General features: G+C 42.7%; 1 protein-coding gene across 1 annotated transcript in view; it reads right to left on the bottom strand.

Moving 5' to 3' along the window:
• The window catches only part of PLXNA1 (plexin A1), a gene marked incomplete in the record, with an annotated part of 497,669 nt that overhangs the window by 29,978 nt on the left and 445,859 nt on the right, over positions 1–21,832 (bottom strand). Inside the window, 3 exon segments of the mRNA XM_077451741.1 lie at positions 7,106–7,156; positions 8,378–8,524; positions 18,677–18,743. Coding sequence (XP_077307867.1) covers positions 7,106–7,156; positions 8,378–8,524; positions 18,677–18,743 — 265 coding nt within the window.

Below are 21,832 nucleotides of genomic sequence, written 5' to 3'. Positions count from 1 at the left end.
ACAGACTGGCGCTGCCGATGCTCATTAAACTTGCTGCCATGCCGTCACCCCCGTAGCATTTCTCAAGCTTCTAAAAACAGGAGCAGGCTTTCCTGATATCCCTGAAAGGCATGCAGCAAGAGGGATCCACAGAATGTGGACACAAGATGCATATGGGGGGGGGGGGGATTACCTAACAACCAATGTACTTTTTTTTTATAATACAGATTAATTCGAAGTGAAAAAGAACCAATCGCTTGAGTAAGTCTGAAGCAAGCTATACATTTTTGAATGTACTTCACAAATATGGCCACTTTTACAACTTGATCTGAATCAAAAGTCTGGCTCTTTGGTGTCCAATCTAGGCTATTACTCCAACTGACGGGCCAAAAATGTGGGAGCTGCCATTGCCGGAAGTGTGTGTCCTATGGGGCAGTGATCCTTATCCTTGCCTTAGTAGGCTGCTGACCTGGAACAAGCATATGCACATGACGTGCCCTGAAATAGCACAGTAAGGATAAAGATGACAGCCCTTGATAATGCATCCTGGCTCAATAAATGTCAATAAAGGCACCTCCTAATGTTTCTGTTCTAACAGGTTCCTTAGTGTTCTGCATTTATCTTCCTTATGTCACTCCCTCCAGCAAAATCGTCACCTTCATACCTCAAACCTTTATCCAGTCACAAATATTGTCCCTCCTGCTGAATTAAGTTATGTTATGGAGGGAAGGTGTGAAGGATCTGGCTTTGATAGAAGAGATCCTAGCAATATACCCCATCAGAATTTACGTCTCCTCTCCTAAATTATGGGAACAAGTGAAAGCTGATTTTGAGGTTCCGCCTTCATAACATATGATCATTTTGGAGAAGAGGCATAAATTGTGTGAGGAACTGAAGGAGAGAAGGAGCAGACTTTGATCGTTGAGATCCCAGCTACATCCAATTTTCTGCCTCTTATACTACAGTAAATATTATGCCAGGAAGGGGAGGAATGGTGGACCTGAACTCGATAGCTGTGATCCCAACTACATAATCCATGACAATTTTCTGCCTCTTTTCCTAAATTATCTTGAAAAAAGAGGGAGTGGAGGAGCTGGCTTTGATAGCAGAGATGCCAGCAATATATCTGATCATACATTTCAGCTTCCTCTTCTAAATGATGTCAAGAAGGTGAGCAGTGGCGAAGTCGGTTTTGATCGAGGTCCCACCCACATACCCTATAAGAGGAATTCCCAGCTACATACAATTTACTGCTTCTTCTACTATATTATGCCAGGAATGGGGGAAATGGTGGATCTGAACTTGATATTCGAGATTCCAACTACATAACCTATGAACCTCTTTTCCTACATTATCTCAGAAAAAAAGGGGGAAGTGGAGGAGCTGGCTTTGACACCAGAAATCCCAGCTACCTGTCCTATGATCATTTTGGAGAAGAGGGATGAATTACGTCAGGAACTGAAGGATTGGAGGAGCTGGTTTTGATATTGGAGATCCCAGCTAGATACAATTTTTGCCTCTTTTCCAAGGCAGGGAAGGATTGGAGGAACTAGCTTTGATATTGCAGATCCCAGCTAGATACAATTTTTGCCTGTTTTCTAAGGCAGGGAAGGATTGGAGGAACTAGATTTGATATTGGAGATCCTAGCTACATACAATTTTTGCCTCTTCTCCAAGGCAGGGGAGGAGTGGAGGAAATTACTTTGATAGCAGATTTTTTTTTTACAATTTTTTGCCTCTTCCACTATATTATGTCAGGAAGGTGAGGAATGATTGACCTGAATTTGATAGCCGAGATCCCAACTACATAACCCAAGATAATTTTATGCCTCTTTTCCTAAACTATCTTAGAAAGAGAGGGGGAGTGGAGGAGCTGGCATTGACAGCAAAAACCCTAGCTACACACCAATGATATTTTTGGAGAAGAACCATAATTCATGTCAGGAACTGAAGGCATGGAGGAGCTTGCTTTGATATCAGAGATCCCAGGCTACACACAATTTTTGTCTCTTCTCCAAGGCACAGGAGGAGTGAAGGAACTGGCTTTGATATTGTAGATCTCATCTACATATCCAATGATAACTTCTGTCTATTCTAATTATGTCAGAAATGGGAGGAATGGACCAGCCAAATTTTGATAGCCAAGATCCCAACTACAAAACCTATGATAATTTTCTGCCTCTTTTCCTAAATTATGTCAGGAAAAGGGGGAGTGGAGGGGCCAGCTTTAAAAGCAGAAATGCTATCTACATACCCTATTATCATTTCCTGCCTATTCTCCTAAATATGTCAGGCAGGGGAGGAATTGAAGAACTGGATTTGCTGGAAAGGTTTTACAAGAGTTACAAACTAAAGTCATGTAAAGGCAGGCCTGTAGGAGATATGTCCTGAAATGGACACCATGGGTATGATTTACCAAAACTAGAGAAATCCGGTGCAGCTCTGCGTTGTAGACAATCAACTTCTAACTTCAGCTTGCCTAATTAAGCTTTTAAAATAAAACCTGGAAGCTGAAGTGAAGTTTTTTTTTTTTTGAACTCTCCAATTTTAGTAAATCAACTCCCATAGGTCAGACTTTCGGCTAAGAGTCAAGTGTTTTATGCAATGAAGCAAATCTATAAATAGCCATTTATGGCAAATAGACTATATTAAAAAAAGTTATAACCTAAAAAAAAAAATAAAAAAAAGTATACAAGCGATGGGTCCTCTTTAAAGCAAAGCGGCCATATATGAATCAAGATGACAATGTTGTAGAAAAAAAAAAAAAAAAAAAAAACTGACACCAGGTAACAGTGGCTTTTTATGCTTTACATTCATGCTGTTGCTGCCAAGCAACTGGCAGTAGAAAATTAGCGGTTTTATATATATCCCCGACAGCACAGAACTGTACAGAGTCAGGAGCGGCGGACACTGTAGATGATGATTTAAAATAGCGGCACGCAGAATTTACCATTACATTATTAAATAAACCCGGACACTGACAGGCGTAATATGTTACAAATGTACTGAACTGCACGGCAAACTTTTTTTTTTATTTATTGGGGACATTTTCAATTTACAGGATAAGTGCTCCTTCCTAATAAAAAGAAACATTATATTCATAGTGGGCTGATTTAATGCTCAGAGCAATAAGATGAAGATTTCTATGCAGGACATGCATTTAGTGCAGCGTCAGGAAGCATGTGTAGAGAAAGGGAACTCCTCATGAAAGATATTTGTTGGCAAACTGGAGAAAGAAGACATCCCCAGCTTCATTTTAACCCATCTCAGTTGATCTCTGCCAGCAAATTGTGCAAATATGCCTCATAAGCATTAGATTCTGAGATACTTTATTTGCCTTTAGTTATTACACTATAATGGCAATTATTTGGGGACACCTGACCATCACAACCACTGAAGTGGCCAAAAGTAAGTGGACACCATTCCAAATGATGGCGTTCAGGTGTTTCCAGTGAAGTGTACTGTCAATGCTACACCATACAAAGACATTTTAGACAATTGTGCACTTTTAATGTTGTGGTTAGCTTGATAAAGGCCTTTTTCTGTTCCTTTGTGCATGAAACCAACTCTGTAAAGACATGGTTTGACTAGTTTGGCATGGAGTAACTCAACTGTCCTGCACGGAGCCCTGACCTCAACATTACTGAATGCCTTTGCGATAAATTTGAAAACGGACTGAGCCGGGTTGTCTAAACCAACATCAATACATAACCTCACAAATGTTCTTTTGGCTTGCAGGAAGGGGCCAACCCCATACCAATGCCCATGGTTTTGAAAGGGGGTGACTAGCAAGCTCATATATGTGTGATGGTCAAGTCTCTACTACCTTATGCCCTTATAGCAGGGGTCTCAAACTTGCGGCCCTCCAGCTGTTGAGAAACTACAAGTCCCATGAGGCATTGCAAGACTGACAGTTACAAGCATGACTCCCACAGGCAGAGGCATGATGGGACTTGTAGTTTCAAAACAGCTGGAGGGCCGCCAGTTTGAGACCCCTGCCTTATAGCGTTTGGGGTTGAAGACCAGTGACCAGTTTGGTATGGAAGAACTCTAATATCTTGCACAGAGCCCCGACTTCAACAGTACTAAATGGGTTTGAGATAAATTGGATAACAGGTTGTGAGCTAGGTCTTCTCATCTGACATCAGTACAGGACACAAATGCTCGTTTAGCTTGGAGGAAAGGAGCAAATGAATATTAATGCCCATAATTTTAAAATGTGATGCCTAACAAGCTCATATAGGTGTGACGGTCAAGTCTCCACAACCTTTTGTTCCTATAGTGTTCGGTGTGGCAGATCAGCGACCAATTTTGTGTGGAGGAACTCTAATATCTTGCACAGAGCCCTGGCCTCAACTCTACTGAACACCTTTGGGATGAATTGGAAACTCTGTTTGCAAGCCAGGTCTTCCCATCCATCAGCAGTACCACACAAATGGGGCAAAAATTCCCAGACACTCCAAAATCTTCCTGGAAGAGTGGAGGCTGTTATGGATGCAAAGGTGATCAACTTTATATTAATACCCATGGTTAGGGAATGGGATGCCCAACAAGTGTGATGGTCATGTATACCTAAACAATGGCCATATAGTGTACTTCCAGAGCCTATGGTCTATTGTTGGCTTAAATAGATGGAAATTTGAGCAGGTAGGGTCTTTGAAGACCCTAAAGAAAATATGTGAAAGGAAAAATGTCACTGAAGCCATGCCTTACTTGCCTAGATACATAAAGTGGGTATAAAAATACACATGCTTTAAAGGTTTGCTAATTGGGCCTTTTTTTATTTTTTTTAGTTCAATGTAATTCTAGGGATACAATGGGCTTTATTAATTAATCAAGAAGAGCCATGCTGATTGGCTGTGGTGGGCAACACACACAGTTGTTCTTTCAGATCGACATATACAGATCACTATTCAGACACTGCCAGTCGGTGGGAGAAAAAAAAAAAAAAAGTGTTTAGGGCTATAATAAACCCGCTGAATTAATTAGATGTACAGATGGAGTAAGTTTATTTAAGACAAGCAGCATATTTTGTCCACGCTGTTCTGTGCAGAGTTGTGCCATTTGTCTCAGATCCGCTCCATCTGGAACCTGTCCGACTTTTTCAAATTCTCTGAATATGGATGAAAAATTTTGGGCTTATTTAATAGAGCAAAGAGGACTGTGCAAAGGGGAGCCACTTAACACAGCCAACCATAAAGCATCTTTTGCAATGCAGGGAGTCTTACTAGTTATTAAGGAGTGTTAGCACCTTAAAATATAATATACAGTAATTAACCTTTTCAATACAGGGCACTTTCACCCCCTTTCCTGCCCAGGCCAAAGTTCAGCTTTCAGTGGTGTTGCACTTTGAAGGACGATTGTGCAGTCATGCAACTCTGTATTCATATGAAATTTTTATCATTTTTTTGGAGACAGATAGTGATCACTTATGGTGGCATTTAATCGCCACTGTTTTTTAAAATTTATTGCTAAACAAATGAAAAAAGACCGAAAATTTGGAAAAATACATGTTTTTTTAGTTTCGGTTATAAAAATTTGCAAATAAGTAATTTTTCTTCACTAATGTGCACTGATAATCAGGGAACTGATCAGTGTAAGCAATATACCGATAGTCTTGCTGATGATCGGCTCTCCTTTCCTCAAACACAGCCTGCAAGGAAAGAACAGCCCATAACCGACAAGTCTGTTTACATGTGACCAGCTGTGATTGGACACAGCTGATCACATGGCAAAGGGCTGATGCGATTGGTCATTTACGGCAAACTGTGACCAGCTGTGTCTAGAGGATACAGCAATCACAGAGAGTGCCGGATACGCACCCCAGGGGCCGCACGGTGGGGTTCTGGGGCGATGTGCATGGACCCCCTCCCAGAACTAGAAGTCCGTGCTGTAGAAGAGGTTAATAATCTTTGCACTTAAAAAAAGGTAAATACATTTTAGTTTTGCATGGAAGCCAGATTTTGTGGTTGGATCACCCACCCTCTTCTAATGCACTATTACAGGCAAAAGGGTGCAGAGACTTGACCATCACAACTATATGAGTTTTTTTGGATATCCCATTTTAAAACCATGGACATTAATACAGAGTTGCACCCCACCACCCACCTTAGTGGCTTTAACAGCCTCCATTCTTTTAGGGAGTATCTATACATGATTTGGGTGTGTCTGTGGGAATTTGTGCCCATTCAGCCAAAAGAGAATTTGGTACTGATGTTGGATGAAAAGACCTGGCTCACAATTGGCATTTCATCCCAATGGTGTTCTGCTGCGTCAAGGTCAAGACTCTGTGCAGGTTTCTCAAGTTCAATAACCCCAAACTGGTCAAACCATGTCTTTATGGCGTTGTCTTTGTATACAGGGGCATACTCATGCTGTAACAGAAGAGCTTTCCCAAGCTGTTAAAGTTGAAATCTCCCAATTTTCTAAAATATGTTGTAGAATTAGCAGTACCCTTCCCTGGAAACACCTGAACTCCATCATTTGGTGGGAATAACAAACTTTTGGCTGTAAGTGTATCTCTCTCAAGAACTCTTGAAGAGACCACTTGCATCAGGGTTTAGCCTACTGATACACAGCTATATTTAAAACATCAGTTTCAGAAGCACAGGCCCTTCAAAAAGGTTTTTAAGAACAACTCCCCAAACCACTTGATGCACTCCCCTGTGCTTTGTTGCAGCCATTGGCAAATACCCAGTGCTTCTAAGCATGGAGGAGAAACAACCTTCTCAATGGATGCAGTGCTCAGGTCTGAGAGGCCAATTGGTAGGCTTGAACACTCTTACACAAAGAAGGGGAGGGGCGCATTAACACTGTGTAAGCTCAGACATGGAGCTTACACAGTGTTTGGACTTGTAACTCTGATGGATGAACATAGCAGTAGGGAAGAACAGGGGAGGTGAGAATCAGTGGATGGGGGGTTATTCTTACAAGAGAACCTGTCACTTTCGCATATTCATGGCAAAATGACAGTCTCATTAAGCTATAGGATAGCTCTGCAATGGGGTGTGCTGGGATTGGTTGAACGGCAGAAGAAAGAGGAAACTCCTCTCGCTTCCACCACAGTCAAAGCTGAAATGGATTGAAGGATCCAGCCACAGAGCATAAAGCTGGGACCAAAACTTACTTGAGGCGAGCGGCACCATGATTCATCGCTCAGCCCGCCATCGCAAAGATTCTTCAATCCATTAAAGGGTGAGCCGGTTTAGTGAGAAACACAGAAAAACAAAAAAAGGAGAGAGGGGACAGGGGGGAGAGAAAGAGAAAAATTTCCAATGAAAAAAAAAGCGACTCTGTTGAATAGCGAGTGGCAATGTAGCGTGATGTGGGCTATGCTAGGCAAATCAGATTAAATACGAGACAGTATACTTGTTTGAAGAACAACTCCATACAACACAGATATTTGAGTACTGGTAAGGTGAAATCACGGTCTGGAATTTGGTATCTCTAAGAGATTCAGAGCCAAAGTTTGTGTCTCTGCCCCTCCCACAAGTGTTTAATGGGTGTAATACTCTCTCATTGCTGGATTACCAATCTATTGCTGTCGGGTTTCAATGTTTTACTTTAATTACAAGAACGTGTAAAAATCCAATGCGTTTCTAAAGTCACCTTCATCCTTCATGGCTGTGGGATTTGGCTGGTTGGAATTGAGTCACATATGTGGGTTTGTGCCTTGAATCTTAGAGGCTAACATTCTTGAGGCTTTGACCCATGGCTGCACGTCAGTCAAGCTGAATCCTAGAGCCCTGAAGAGCAGAACCCTGAAAAACAGAACCCTAAATCCTACCAAATGCATTGGATGTCTGGCATGCAAGGGCTTCAATTTTTAGATTATAAACAACTGAAAGCCTTGACTTTATGGCACTTCTTACCCAATAATACTGTAGCCGTGTTCACTAAAACAACTGATGGAGTTACACTTCTCTAACCAAATTCCCATAATGAAGAATATTATGTAAAAGACACAGAGACATCTACATCATGGCCTTGTGGAAGGTGGAGGAGACACAAACCACTGTGGAGAAACCAAACCATTGGAGTCATCTCGGAGAATCTAGAAGCCACCAGCCTGAAATATCAGTCCTGGATGGAGCTGGACTCTTACCTTGCTGGTAGAAATGGGAGGGTTCAGAAGAGCAGAGAGGTCTCCCTTATCGGCTTAGCCCAGAGCTGTCCAGCTGAAGCCTTACCTACAAGTCTGCTCCAAAACATCCAGCCGTTTCACCATCTTCTCCACAAATCCTTTTGCTGGGCCATGAGTAGACAAGGAAGACTAGAGCTGGACAGACCTGCTCCCGCCACACAAAGCATCCTCAGCAAAACGCACAACATGCACACTGCTTGAGTCAGTGAAAATGAGGTTTAATAGCGAACAGATATTGCTCTCTGATGTACTGACCAGCATCTTGTAGTCGATCTGTTGGCGGATGAGCTTATCCTCACTCAGGGAATATCGAGCTTCTCCTGTGATGGCATCAATGGGCCCTTTCTCCATCTGCTGCTTTATGGCGCAGTACAGCATGAAGAGTGGTTCTCCAGCGCACTCCTGTGTAGGACCAGAGAGGGGACATTGTGCGTTACAAGCTGGGAAATTACAAGTACAATTACACAAAATGAACTAAATAATATATATGATATGATAGGAGAAATAACCAGCATGTTGAGTTTTTTTGCAGACCTTTATCAGCCAGAAATATTGATTTGTATTTGCTTGTTACACATGCATTCAAATATTTCAAGTACTATGTAGCTGTACCATTTTATACAAGAATCACAAGAAATATGAGTGTTGCCCATGAACCACATGGTTCTAAAACTGAACTCTGAGCACCAAAAATGTATTTTTTTTTATAATTCCTTTATTGAATGAATTGAAAACATAACAGTGGCATGATCAACATTGACATAAGCAAAATACAAGTCAAGGAAAAAATAACATGGTGACACTTAGTCTGTAGATAGACAAAAATGTCTTTTAAATAAATTCATTAAAGTAGTTGTAAAGGCTGAAGGTGTGTGTGCTGCTTCCCCTCACAAGCCTCCTAATACTTACCTGAGCCCCGTCTTGATCCAGCGATGTGCACGAGAGCCTCGGCTGTCCCAGACTTCCTCTGCTCATTGGCTCCCACTGCTGTCAATCACAGCCAGTGAGCCAATGAGGAGAGAACAGGGAACGGGGCCGGGCCCCAGCTCCATGTCTCTTATGGACGCATAGAGCAGGGCTTGGGAGTGAGCATGCACGATCATGTGGGGTGTTTATCAAGGATTTCTACTCACTCTTAACTTGGATTATCAAATTTTTACTGAGTTTTGGTCCCATATTGTTATATACACTTTTATGTCTTGGCACCAGGTTGATTCATCACTAATATTCTTTGGTTAATTTTTGTTTAATTTGCGCAGCTTTTTCTCTATTTTGAGCATGCACGAGTGCCCCCATAGCGAGTGGATTGCTACTGGGGGCACTGTTGGAGGGGGGGGGGGGGGGAAGCGCAGAGCGCTAGCAGGCGACCTGAGAAGAGGAGGGTTGGGGCTGCTCTGTGCAAAACCACTACACAGAGCAGGTAAGTATAACATGTTTGTCATTACAAAAAAAAAAAAAAAAGCCAAACCTTTATTAGACATTGGATATAAATCAACTTTGTGTACACCAAATGCCTTCACATACCCAGATATTAGCTTGTAAAAGTAGCCATGACCTCATCGCCTTGCTATAAACAGCCTGAGCAGAGCTGTGGGAGCACAGACTACAGAAAAATACAGGAGGGGGCAGAGACAAGACCGGTCTCCCTGCACATGGGTAGATGTGTTAAGGTAGGTCTCGTCCCTGTCCCCTCTCCTCTGCGCTTTTGCAGACAGTCTGCAGTGGGTGTACATACTGGTAAATCTTTGCGTGGTACACTATGATCCAGGGAGGGGATTGTCCAAGATGGGGTTTGAACTAATATGCCCTTAGACCCCTTTCACACTGGGGCGTTTTTTGAGCGTTTTTCAGGCGCTTTAGCTTTAAAAAAAGCGCCTGTAAAGCGCCTGAAAGAAGCCGCAACTGCAATCCCAATGTAAAATCCTGAGTGCCTTCACACAGCGGCGCTGCCGTGGCAGGGCGTTAAAAAAAGTCCTGCAAGCAGCTTCTTTGCAGTGCTTTTGGAGCAGTGAATACAACGCTCCTAAAGCGCCCCTTCCCATTGAAATCAATGGGAAGCGCCTGTAAAACGCCTGAAAAGCGCTGTTGGCAGCAGCGTTTTGTGGGCGCTTTTAGCCATTTATTTGGCCACTAGCAGGGGTTAGAAGCGCCCCAATAACGCTCGAAAAACGCTGGTAAAGAGCTGCTAGTCTAAGCGGCGCTTTATGAGCGTTTTTCGGGCACTGACATTGTGAAAGGGCTCTTAAAGCACTTGGGCTTTCACACTGGGACTGCAGATGAGGCTTCTTTCAAGCGCTTTACAGGCGCTTTTTTTTAACACTAAAGCGCCTGAAAAACTCCCCAGTGTGAAATGGGTCTTAATGTTTTTTTGCATCTGATTTTTGTCCATCTAAGGCTGGCTTATAGAAGGAATTAACTGTAAATAAAATTAAAAAAAAGCACCCACAACCCCTAATGGCTTGTTGAATCTCAGCTAACGCCACGTTCTGGGACAGCTTCGCCATCTCTGCGGCACTTTTTTACATCCAGATCTGCTCTGGTGCAAAAGTGCAAGTGCTTCCCTGTCACCATATGCTGTTAGCATCTCGTTAGCATCTGCAGTAATTAAAGAGACAGCTGCTAACGAGCAAGAGCAGGCATACATCATCCCCAGACCTTCCGACAACGCGCTTGTCTTTGAAATTATGGTTCATTTGCAAACTTAGCTTCATTAATTCAGCCAGGGGAAGGCGAGGAGCGGGATCTGCGCCTGACCACACAACGGGTAATTAATGGATTCTGCAGGATTTTTTTTTGGGACACCTGCGCTCCGAATAGCGGATAAAAAAAAAAAAAAAAAAGAGAGAGGTATTTGCTTTTTCATTGCTGAGGCGAGCTGCGGGAAAAGCTGGTCCTATGGCTGTGATCAAGCAGCCATCTTTATATTCATAAGGTCCACGGAGGGGGTGGGGGGGGAGACAGAGGTGAGCGTCAGCAAGGACTGAGATGTATAAATGATGTGAGATATATTTTGCACAGATGATGCCTTTCTATCAAATAAGAATGAACAAAGTGCAACACCATCTCTGCCAACGAGACTATTGTATTAGGTTTCCTTAAAAGGGCAACTCAATCCCATTTCTTTGCTCTTCTAGAACATAGTCTCAATTCCGGACTGCTGTAAAATGAAATTAATTAGACCACCTTGCTTGGAAAGGAAGATGCAGCATAGAGAGACAATCAACTGTGCTTTAGATGTGTTGACAAAGAACATGTTGATAGGAGGAGAGAGCAAAGTGACAGAGATGAGCTCATCAGTTACTTCTACTTCCACTGTCCAATCAGAGGCTGGGGGATGGACAAGATCTATGTTACGTAACCTGCTCGCACTAACATAATGCATATGTGCAGCAGCAAAGAGGGTGGGCTATAATGCCTACACACAGCACATGTGTGTCCATAGGTGCCAACGTTTTTTGTGCAGAGAGACGAGCTCTCAGCACAATGACCAAGCTGTCAAAGACAGCTCCAGGTCTCTAGCAATGATCAGGTGTCATGAATACGTGCTTTTCAGCACGAAACGCGTGAACAGATCTCCCTTGGATTACAGGTGCTGTGATTGTTTTTCTCTCTATTTTGCTACAATAAAGATGTTTGAAGGGTCCTAATAGAGTGTGCAGCCATTCACTTCTTCCATTAAAGTTTCTTCAGTTGCGAGTTGGGCGGGCGCTTCAACATAGGGACTTGTGTGTAGACTGACCTGGAGCAGTCATAATAGCCCAGTTAAAGTGTTACTAAACCCAGGACTCTGCATTCACTATATCTTGTCTCCCACAGTACACAGAACATGGAAATGTATTTATTTGAGTAAATAGGAACTGCTAAACACCTTTTCTCATCAGCAGTATGTTACTTCTATCAGTGTCTGGTTAAAGCTTGTAGGAGGAGTTTTCATTCTCTTCCGACTGTCCTATGAGGCTGCAGGACCCCTCTCTGGACAGAGCTGATTGGCCCTGTGCTGATCACATGCATTCTCCCAAGAAAGAAAAAAAGCAATACACACAAACTTAGCATGTGCAGAGTGCCCATAAGGCTCTGTGTACTATCAGCAGATGGATTGGGGACAGTGGAAGAAGGTGAGTTAGAGAAGACAGGATCAAACAGCCTTTTTTTACACAATGTGGATGATTAGGTTCCACAGTTAATATAACAAACATGCTTTACTGCATAAACAGACTGATTTCACTGTTGTGGTTTTAGTAACACTTTAAAGGGACGCTAGAGCTAGGCAGCAAGAAGTTAAAGTGTATGTCCAAACCAATTTTATTTTGTTGGACAGAGTAGGGAAGTGTTGGAACTCCCTGTCTGGGTATACTGCTACTAACCAGTGCTTTGTTAGAGAGATTTACCCTCACTTCCTGTCTTGCCGACAACCGTTTACCAGACAGGAAGTGAGGGTAACTCTCCAACAGCAACACAGACAGAAATTAAAATAGTTTTCTTTAACTCCTTCCCCCAAGCCATGGCGTCCCTTTAACAGTGAAGGACTGGCCAATCACATGACCACTGTAATTGGTGGTCACATGACTGGGAGCATTTCCTGCCAGCTCCAGGTCACGGCTAGAGATCAAGAGTGGTCTAAGACAGCTCTGTCACTGTGCTGGGAGCAAATGCTCAGCTTGTGCCCATAGGCACATATGTCCGAAGTGTGAGAGAGTTAAAGCTCACCCTCCCTGCCACCGCCCGTATGCGTTGCATGGATGGCAAGAGGTTAACAGGCTAGGGGTAGCCTAAAAACCTTGTCAGATTTTTATTTCTGTCTGTGTCCTTGTTGCGGATTTAACTTAATTTCCGGTCTGATGAAACCATCATCAACGGGACCGGAAGTGAGGATAAATCTCTCTAATGGGGCCCCAGACAGCAGTGAAAAATTGATAGGGAGTTCTAATCATTCTTCACTCCATCCATAAGTAGAAAATAGTTTTGGGGTTTACTTACACTTTAACTGCAGTAGAGAAAAAAACTGGTTGGGGGGGGGGGGGGGGGTGATGTGGTGTGAGGCAGAGCTGTGGCAATCTCAGAACCGGATGGACAAAAATACAAATCCTTTGGCAGGTAAAATAAAGGCATACCCCGATTTATGTACCCTCACTTTACGTACACTCGTGAGTATGGACACATTGGCGACTATGGCAAGTCTTGGTCAGCTTGACATGGCACTGCTCCCGTTTTTTTTTTTTTTATATAGGTGTCTATGGCAAATCTTGGTCAGCTTGACATGGCACTGCTCCGTTTTTTTTTTTTAATATTGGTGTCTATGGCAAATCATGGTCAGCTTGACATGGCACTGCTCCGAAACCACAAGTGACAGGGACACAAAACTTGGGGAGCACCGAGAGGGGACCCAGGACTATAACATATCTGATTTTGGGGTTGGCCAGCTTGCCTAGGTAATCAGTTATGCCTGTAAATGTCTATTGCAATGCAGTACATGGCATTGAGAAATGAAAAAAGGGATTGCTTCACTTAAAGTACATTTTTGTTTTACATACATGCTCTGGTCCCATTGTGTACTTATAAGTGGGGTATGCCTGTAGCTGCCTTATATGTATTTAGCCATTTGCCTGGAGTAGTGAATGCAAAAGAAAATATGTCAATACATTCTAAAATTTTGTCTGCCTTGAGTCTCTCATCTTGGTACAGCGACCACTTTTATTGCGAATGCGGCTCTGTGTCCTCGTATTGTCTACAGCTAAGCCAGGCTGCAAATGATAAATTTAAACTGCCACACTTCTCCCTTCTAAAAAGGATAAAAAAGAAAAAAAAATCAAGGCAAGACATCGGCATTTCCAAACCAAGAGCCGCAAATATGGAAAGAGCATTATTGACGAGATTTAGCTCATCAGGCAACTAATACTGTGCGTTTTTCAACACTTCAGAGCAAAGCCCCCTCCTCGCTTTGCAGGGAATGTCTCATTACACTCGTGATGAATAACCACGCAGGCCTTCAGATACAACAGTCAGAGCGAGAGAATGAGCGAAGCCATACATACATATATCCTGCACCTTCTATATTTTATTGCTGTTTGCAGAAAGTCATTAAATTACACTTCTTGTGTACATATCCAAATCTCTGCTGCGCAGAACTCTGAAAAGGCGATACTTAGCGATGATAAATTAATTATTAGCCCCTTCCCACAATGCACCACTCTTGGACAACTGTGCATTTGATTTTAAAGAACACTTATAAAAAGGACAAGAACATAAAAAAAAATAAAAAATCTTCGTTAAAGCCGCTTATGTTTTCCTTGCCCTGGTTCCTCCTTTCAGTCTACATCATCATGCTAACAAATTTTTGAAAAAAAATAAAACCTTTCCATTTTCATTTTATCACCTGTTTTAGACCGAGTGACATCATTATTGAATCTCTGTGCTTCTCTATGCAATGCAGACAGATCATTGCTGGTAAGATCCTGTGCAGGAACGTTTCATAGATTTGGAATTGGATATCATCTCTGCAGTTTGGATACACCCCTTTCAAGTCTATGGAATGGTGGATCTTCACTGGCTGAACGGCTAAATGAGGACGTAAGCAAGCACTTACAAGGAGAATGGTTCAGCGTAGGATTGTTTTCACTTTAAGATGACCAAATTAACCAGTAATTAATTGCAGGGTAGCAGCATGCAAATGTGGCTTTTGGGACCCCGATTCTGGAGAATGTCATCACCACATCCCGCAGTGCACTGTGTCACGTGGAGAGCCCATGCCTCAGCTATAGTTTTCTTATGGTCCAACATCTGCATACGTTAAATATCTTGACCTCACCAACAGACACCGGGCCTCCCCCTGCTCTGGCCTTTGGGAACCCAATTCTAGAGAATGTCCCCGCAGTATCCCGTGTCATGTGGAGGGCCCATGCCAGTTTTTTATGGTCCAACATCTGTATAGGGCAGATCTCTTGACCTCATCAACAAACTGGCCTTTGGGAACGTAGCACACCCATACCTCAGCTACAGCTTTTTTACGGCCCTATATCAGCATACAGCAGATACCTTGACCTCACCAAGAAACACTGGATCTCCCCTACTCTTCACTTCTAAGCTTGACCATCCTTTCCTTTAAGGCTGACCCGTGATTGGACCCAGTGTCACATGGCGGGCCCATACCTCAGCTACAGCTTTTTTTGGTCCAACATCTGCATGCCACAGATATCTTGACCTCACCAGACACTGGACCTCCCCTGCTCTGGCTTATGAGAACCCAATTCTAGAGAATGTCCCTGCCTCATCCCACAGTGCACTGTGTCACGTAGAGGGCCCATTCCTCAGCTTTCTTTTGTCCTATATCTGCATACGGCAGATACTTTGACCTCCCCAACAGATACTGGACCCCACCTACTCTTCGCTTCAAAGCTTATTCCATAGATTTGAAATGGATATTGCCCCTGCTGTATGAATATGTCCCTTCCAAATCTACAGAATAGTGGATTTTTACCGGCTGAGCTACTAAATGAATATTCAAGCAAGCACTTTACAAGGGGGGATGATTCAGCTTAGGATTGTTTTCACTTTAAAATGACCAAACTAACCTTAGAACTGAAAAGGACCAGTAAAAAAACTTGCGGGGTTGCAGAATGGAAATGTGGCATTTGGAACCCTGGTTCTGGAGAATGTCTCCACCGCCATCCCACACTGTAGTGTCACATGGTGGGCCCAGACCTCAGCTACAGCTCTCTTATGGCGCAATATCTGCATACAGCAGACACCTTGACCTCACCGACAGACAACGGACCACCCCTACTCTGCCCTTTGACAACCTGATTCTGAAGAATTTCCCTGCTGCATCCAACAGTACACCAAGTCACATGGCGGCCCCATACTTCAGCTCCAGCTTTCTTATGACCCTACATCTGCATACTGCAGATACCTTTACCTCACCGACACCTGACCTCACCTAATCATTTGCTTCTATGCTTTACCAGCTTAAATTAAAAGGTTTCCTTTAAGGCTGACCCACCATTGGAGGCGGTAACTAAGCTCTTAGGAGGGTGATGGTTCAGCTTAGGAATGTTTAAGGGGCTAACTTTTTATGCTATTTGTTTATGATTTATATTTTTATAGCGCTTTTTCTGACGGAGACTCAGTGTTTTATTTGCTGTTGGGGCAGATGGTGAGGCAGTCATCTTGAGCATGGTCATACTAAGGCCGATTTAGGAGCCAATGAACCTACCAGCATGTCTTTGGAGTGTGGGAGAAAACTGAAGTCTTTTGAACAACTCTTGTTGCAGAGAAGGAACGACTATCATAGTACATACATAACCAAAAAATTTGTTTTCATTGCATTTGTTATTTTTTTTTTAACTGAAATTTCCTTTAATGCTATCATTTTGCAGAATCAAAATAAGAGTTTGTATTAACATAACACCCAACCCTTCTCAATCCACACAATATCTAATTATCTCCATGCCAGTCCTGAAACCCAGGTGTTCCCCTGTGGGCACAGGCTGGCCGGTGACATGAGCAGGATCTAAGAAATACACAACTAACTTGGCTACTTGGAGATGCAGAAAACACAGCAGAGCTATTAAGTGACAGAAATGCAACACTTTCCATGTATAAGTGTTCGTTCCCTGCAGGAGTTTCCTATTCATTGGCTGAGAAAAGACTGAAGGTGTGTTATATAAAAAGCACATAATGACCAGGTAGGTGTATATATTAAGCACGTAGTCTACGAAAAAGAGAGCTTTCACGGACTTACTTTGGACTAAATGGGTATATTCAGTCTTTACGGAGGAGGCAAGTGCTTTTTAAACCACTCAGCTTAAGAGGAAAGTTCTGGCTCTGTCCATTAAAGTGGATGTGTATTTCAGGGCAAGAAAACTACAAGTAGTAAAAAGGGAGCCAAAGAATGACCTTGACTGGGCGCCTCTTGTGTCAAGTCTAAGGACTAATGAATAAAACAGAAAAGGCGGTGAGAATTGAGGTCTATTCAGACCCCTTGGAATAGAACCTGGAATTAAAATGGGGGTGTAATGTCATTTATTTCTACAAAAAGACTGTAACGTTGGAAGATGGAAAAACGTCCACGGTTTTCCAGATGATATAAATAAAAAAAAAACTGTATAGCCCTGATAGCTCAAAGAACAAATTCACTATTTATGTTAGCCTTCCTTAAACATAGGAAAAGGATCGACAGAGCCTTGGGATATGTAGAAAATGCCAAATGACCTCTTCCTCACATTTAAGACGTTTGAGCTCTACTTCTCTTCACAAACTACCCCAAGTTTAAAGCTCAAACCACCACAAGTCCTTACTCACCTTCTTCGTGTCATCTACATCAAGTCCGGTACAAAAGTGCAGTAACGTCCCATAGGCTTGAATTGAATACCGCTCCTGCAGTATGGGTACTTCCCATTCAAGTCAAGGGTTGGATAGATTTTTATCAACTGACCTACCTCCAGAGGAGGAGGCAAGCACCTATGATTTAGCTTAGAATTTTTAACCATTTGAGGTGACCAAACTAACCTCAGAACTGAAAATGATCAGAAAAATCTGGTGGAGTTGCAGTATGCAAATGTGGCCTTTGGAAACCCAATTCTAGAAAATGTCCTTGCCACATCCCGCGGTGCCCTGTGTCATGTTGTGGGCCCATACCTCAGCTACAGCATTCTTATGACCCAACATCTGCATATGGTAGATACCTTGGCCTCTCTGACACCTGGCTGTCCCTAATATTCACTTTTAATTTTGACCATCTTAAAGTTAAAATAATTAAGTATAGTTTAGTTAAAAAAATAAGTATACATGTTTGTATTTATTTAGTTGAAATGTTCCAATATTTATGGTGGAAGAAAGAAGCCTTTCTCATCCACCCCCTATTCCCAGCACTAAGTTGTATAGAAGGATTTAGGAAATGTCATTTTGTTTGCTGGATGGGAAAATACCATCAGCTCGTTCTTAAATCAATAGAGTATGGTAATCTTTCTTGAAAATGACTTAATTCATCTACATTTTAGATCTCTACAAGATATGCCCAGCACACCCTAACCAGGAGAGATGAGGAACCTGATAGCTTTGTGTGGGTACACTGTCCTTTCTCAGTTCCATTCAACATCACAATCAACTCACCTTAAGGGCCACATGCATAGTGTGCATTATTCTTTATACTATCATTGCCCATATTAAACAATCACAAGATCTTTAGGCCAGTCACACGAAACGCTCGCCTTTGACATGAGTTGGTGGTTCTCAATGGTGCACAGAGGTGAAGACATCTGTTCAGCTCTCTGCATCACTACCTAGAGTGCAAGGCACCATCTTGACTCCCTCTCAGAAGACAGGTCCATGACATCCTGCACTCACACCACCCCTGAGTATTGAAGCAAAAAGCAGTTTTATTATTTTCACTGCGACTGGAGGACACTTTAAACAGAAAAAAAATAGCTCAGAGTTAGGCTTTAAGTTAGGTCAACATCTGATTGGTTGACATGAGTTATGGTGGTCTCCTCATTGATCTAAACACACCTGAGCTCTACCACTTTAGAGGGGAAAAAAAGAAATGTAACAGAATCTTACCTTTAGGAACTTATAGAGAAGAAAGGTGAACCAGTTTGTGAGCATCTTTTCCGCCACAGACTCCGTCCTAAGAGAAAGAGACAAAGCAACAGATTCTCATAAACTTTGATGTTTCTCATTGGACTCCAAAGATACCCCAAAGGCCTGCACAGCCATAATGTCTACATGGTAACTTGGTGATCATGCCTTCCAATGTTGGTAGAAGCAAAAAGTTGACCCTTTAAATTAACAATTTACGTAAATATATCTGCCAACATATGAAGATGACAGCTGAAAAGTTCTTAGGTTGTTAAACAAATGCTATAAATAGCAGGCCTGGATTGCAGCACTCAAAGATTAGCATTTCTGCTATAAAATATTTTATTCACTTGTAAGAAAATGAAGACCCTATTACAGCCCCCTTTCCTCCCTGCACATTACAGCCCTCTCTTCTTCAGGAAATGTCTAAATACTGTCTCTGCTGGCCCAGCTCCTCTGCCCCTCCTCTTCCTACATCATTTTATGTATCTGCCAGGGGGAAGGGGGAAAGGGGTGAAGGAGAATGTGAAGGAGAACTATGGAGTGTCAATGCGTCTGCTTGGGCCACTGACATCACATCCAAGATGTGGCACCCAGCAGCATTCTCAGGGCATTTGTATGTCGATGAGAGACAGCAACAAGACAGCTTAGCGGCAGGCCTGGCCTGCAGCGGTGAATTGCTGGTCACCAGTCCTGCCATGGAGGGCCACATGATGGCAGACTTAGGTCAGTAGAAAAACATTTTTTTTTTTATTAATTTGTGAATGGACAGAAGATAGAACATTTGTCCAAGGATGGGTCACAAAAAATACAAATGGAAAATATATAAATCAAGTCTGGGCCTCAGAGATAACAGCATATATGAAGCTTCCTTTTTTTTAAAGGTGCAAATGCATTTTATAATTGAGAGGTCTCTGGCCAAGCAAACCACCTGGCGCAGACCTGGGTGGCACCCCCTGTCTCTCTCGTCAAAGGCTTTCACTGTGGGCATCACGCAGACGCCAGATCGGTAACAATCAACAAGGCAGCCAGAGGCGAGCGAGCAGCTTTTTCATTGATCTCAATATAAATTACATTTCGGCTCCTTCTGTGTGCCTGAACCAGCCCCAGGGAGCCTAAAAAAAGTGCAGGCCGTAGTTTTGTAATAAGCAACGAAAGGAAGCCGACATCAAAGGGGACATGGCTGTAACCAGCCAGGAAGGCTATAATGAGATGGATTCATGCACCATTAAATAGGACCGGTTCATGGAGAGGAAGATCACACCGCTTAATCCCTCCTGTCCTCGGGGGACTTGTGGGGCTCAAACTGGTTAAGGATTGCGCTATACCGTTCCCTGTCAGACATGGCAAACACTGATCTGCTGCTGCTAATGGACTAAGTGTACTTTGATCGTATCTCTTGGCTTGATAACCTCTGTGTGCCATCTACTGAGAAGGTTGAAGTTCCTTCAATGGAACAGATTTTGTTTACATGGACTGCTGATGATTAAAGTGACCCTGCCACCAAACTAGATAAATTGAAGTTAAAATCAAGTAAATCAAGTGTTTTTCCTTTCCATAAATAATGTTTTATTAAATTTTTAAATATTAAATGTTTTTCAAATGTACCTTTGAACTTGCTAAAATATTTAACTACTCAAGAAAAAAGTACTTAGCACTGCCACCTCTCTCCTTGTATGTCTCAGTACCCCAATTACTGTATTTGCTGGCCCAGCTCCTCTGTCCCTCCCCTGATAACCTTTTAAATAGCTTGGAGGGGGGAGGGTGCTTTAGAGCAGCCATTCTCAACTAGGGTTTCTCCAGAGGTTGCTATGGGTTTCTTGAGTTGAATTACCTCCTACTTGATGGAGCCTGCTTAGTTTTGGGACCAGGACCACTTAGTAAAGCCAGCAGCAAGATGCCAATGATCTGTTTATCTGTATTTAAGGTTGCCATTCGGACCACCACTGTCCAGGTTTCATTCTTTATACTTACCACAAATATAGTGGACATGTTTCTCCTTGAACCCCAATAAATTGCTTTTAGTAAGGGTTCGCCAAGACCTAAAAATCATTTTAGGGGTTTCTCAGGGATTAAAAAAAAGGGTGAGAAAGGCTGCTGTAGAGTGTCATCTCTGAGTCTACTGACATCACATCCAAGATGGTGACTTTCAGTGGCAGGCTCAGGTCCTTTGTAGGTCTAAATCAGGGAGGCTTTTACAAGTAAATATGCATTAAATATGTTCAATGCACATATATTTTTTTTTCTTTTTTTGTATTAGTATGGCAACAGGGTGAATTTAAATATGAACTAGTGGTATGATTCTCTCTTGGGTTGCTAGAGGCGCTGGGTTCATATCCCAGACAAGCCCCCAAAATAAAAAAACACCAGGCAGTTAAAAAAAAAAAAGAAACTACAAAGTTTAGTTATAAATTCCTGCACTCATTGCAAAGGTGAGCACCCAAGCAGGAACCAGTGCAAAACCAACATTACAGGCTGTTCTCAAAGCATAAGCTCCAGGTACGGTTCGCACAGTATTAATGATGTTACACCAATCTGCATGCATTGCTTCTAATGTTATATTAGATGGAAATCTTCCCACTTAATGAACAGTGCTTGGTCAGCTTATATAGGGGCCTCAACTGTGGCCCCTGACTGCCACAAAGGGCTGCACATAATATTTAGTATAAGACAGAGAGACTTCAGACCTAATAGAGGAGATGACCTGAGGATCACAGACCGCAGACAGGCAACAGGGGCGGTTGGAGAATGAAGACACATTACAAGATATAGACTGGGGACAAGCTACAAGAGACTTCTAGATCAGTGTCATAACCTCTTTACAAATAAATGCTTCCACTAACGACTGCTTGGATCTGCACATGGGGTGAAACGTGCTGGAAGAGAGGCCTGGACGGAGACTCAGCTGCGGCTGCTTCTACTCTTCATATGAGTTTTGTGTGGCTCCCAGGACCTCTATTTCTTCTTCGGAAGTGTTCACACTGCCACATATGGCCCTTGGGCTGCAGGTTGGGCACCAGGGCTCTATAGTATTCCTCTTCACTTCCCCTCCAGCTTCTACAGAAAGGCTATGACTTACAAGCAGGGAAGGGACTGTTCTAGGGAACTGACTCTTCCTGCAGTAGTCACGTTTTCTAG

This window comes from Lithobates pipiens, unplaced genomic scaffold (genome assembly GCF_037356315.1).
Source record: "Lithobates pipiens isolate NorthernLeopardFrog02 unplaced genomic scaffold, aLitPip1_a1.2 Scaffold_23, whole genome shotgun sequence".
Lineage (NCBI taxonomy): Eukaryota > Metazoa > Chordata > Amphibia > Anura > Ranidae > Lithobates > Lithobates pipiens.
Note: the sequence above shows the minus strand (reverse complement) of the source record. Positions and strands in the feature narration are given on the sequence as shown.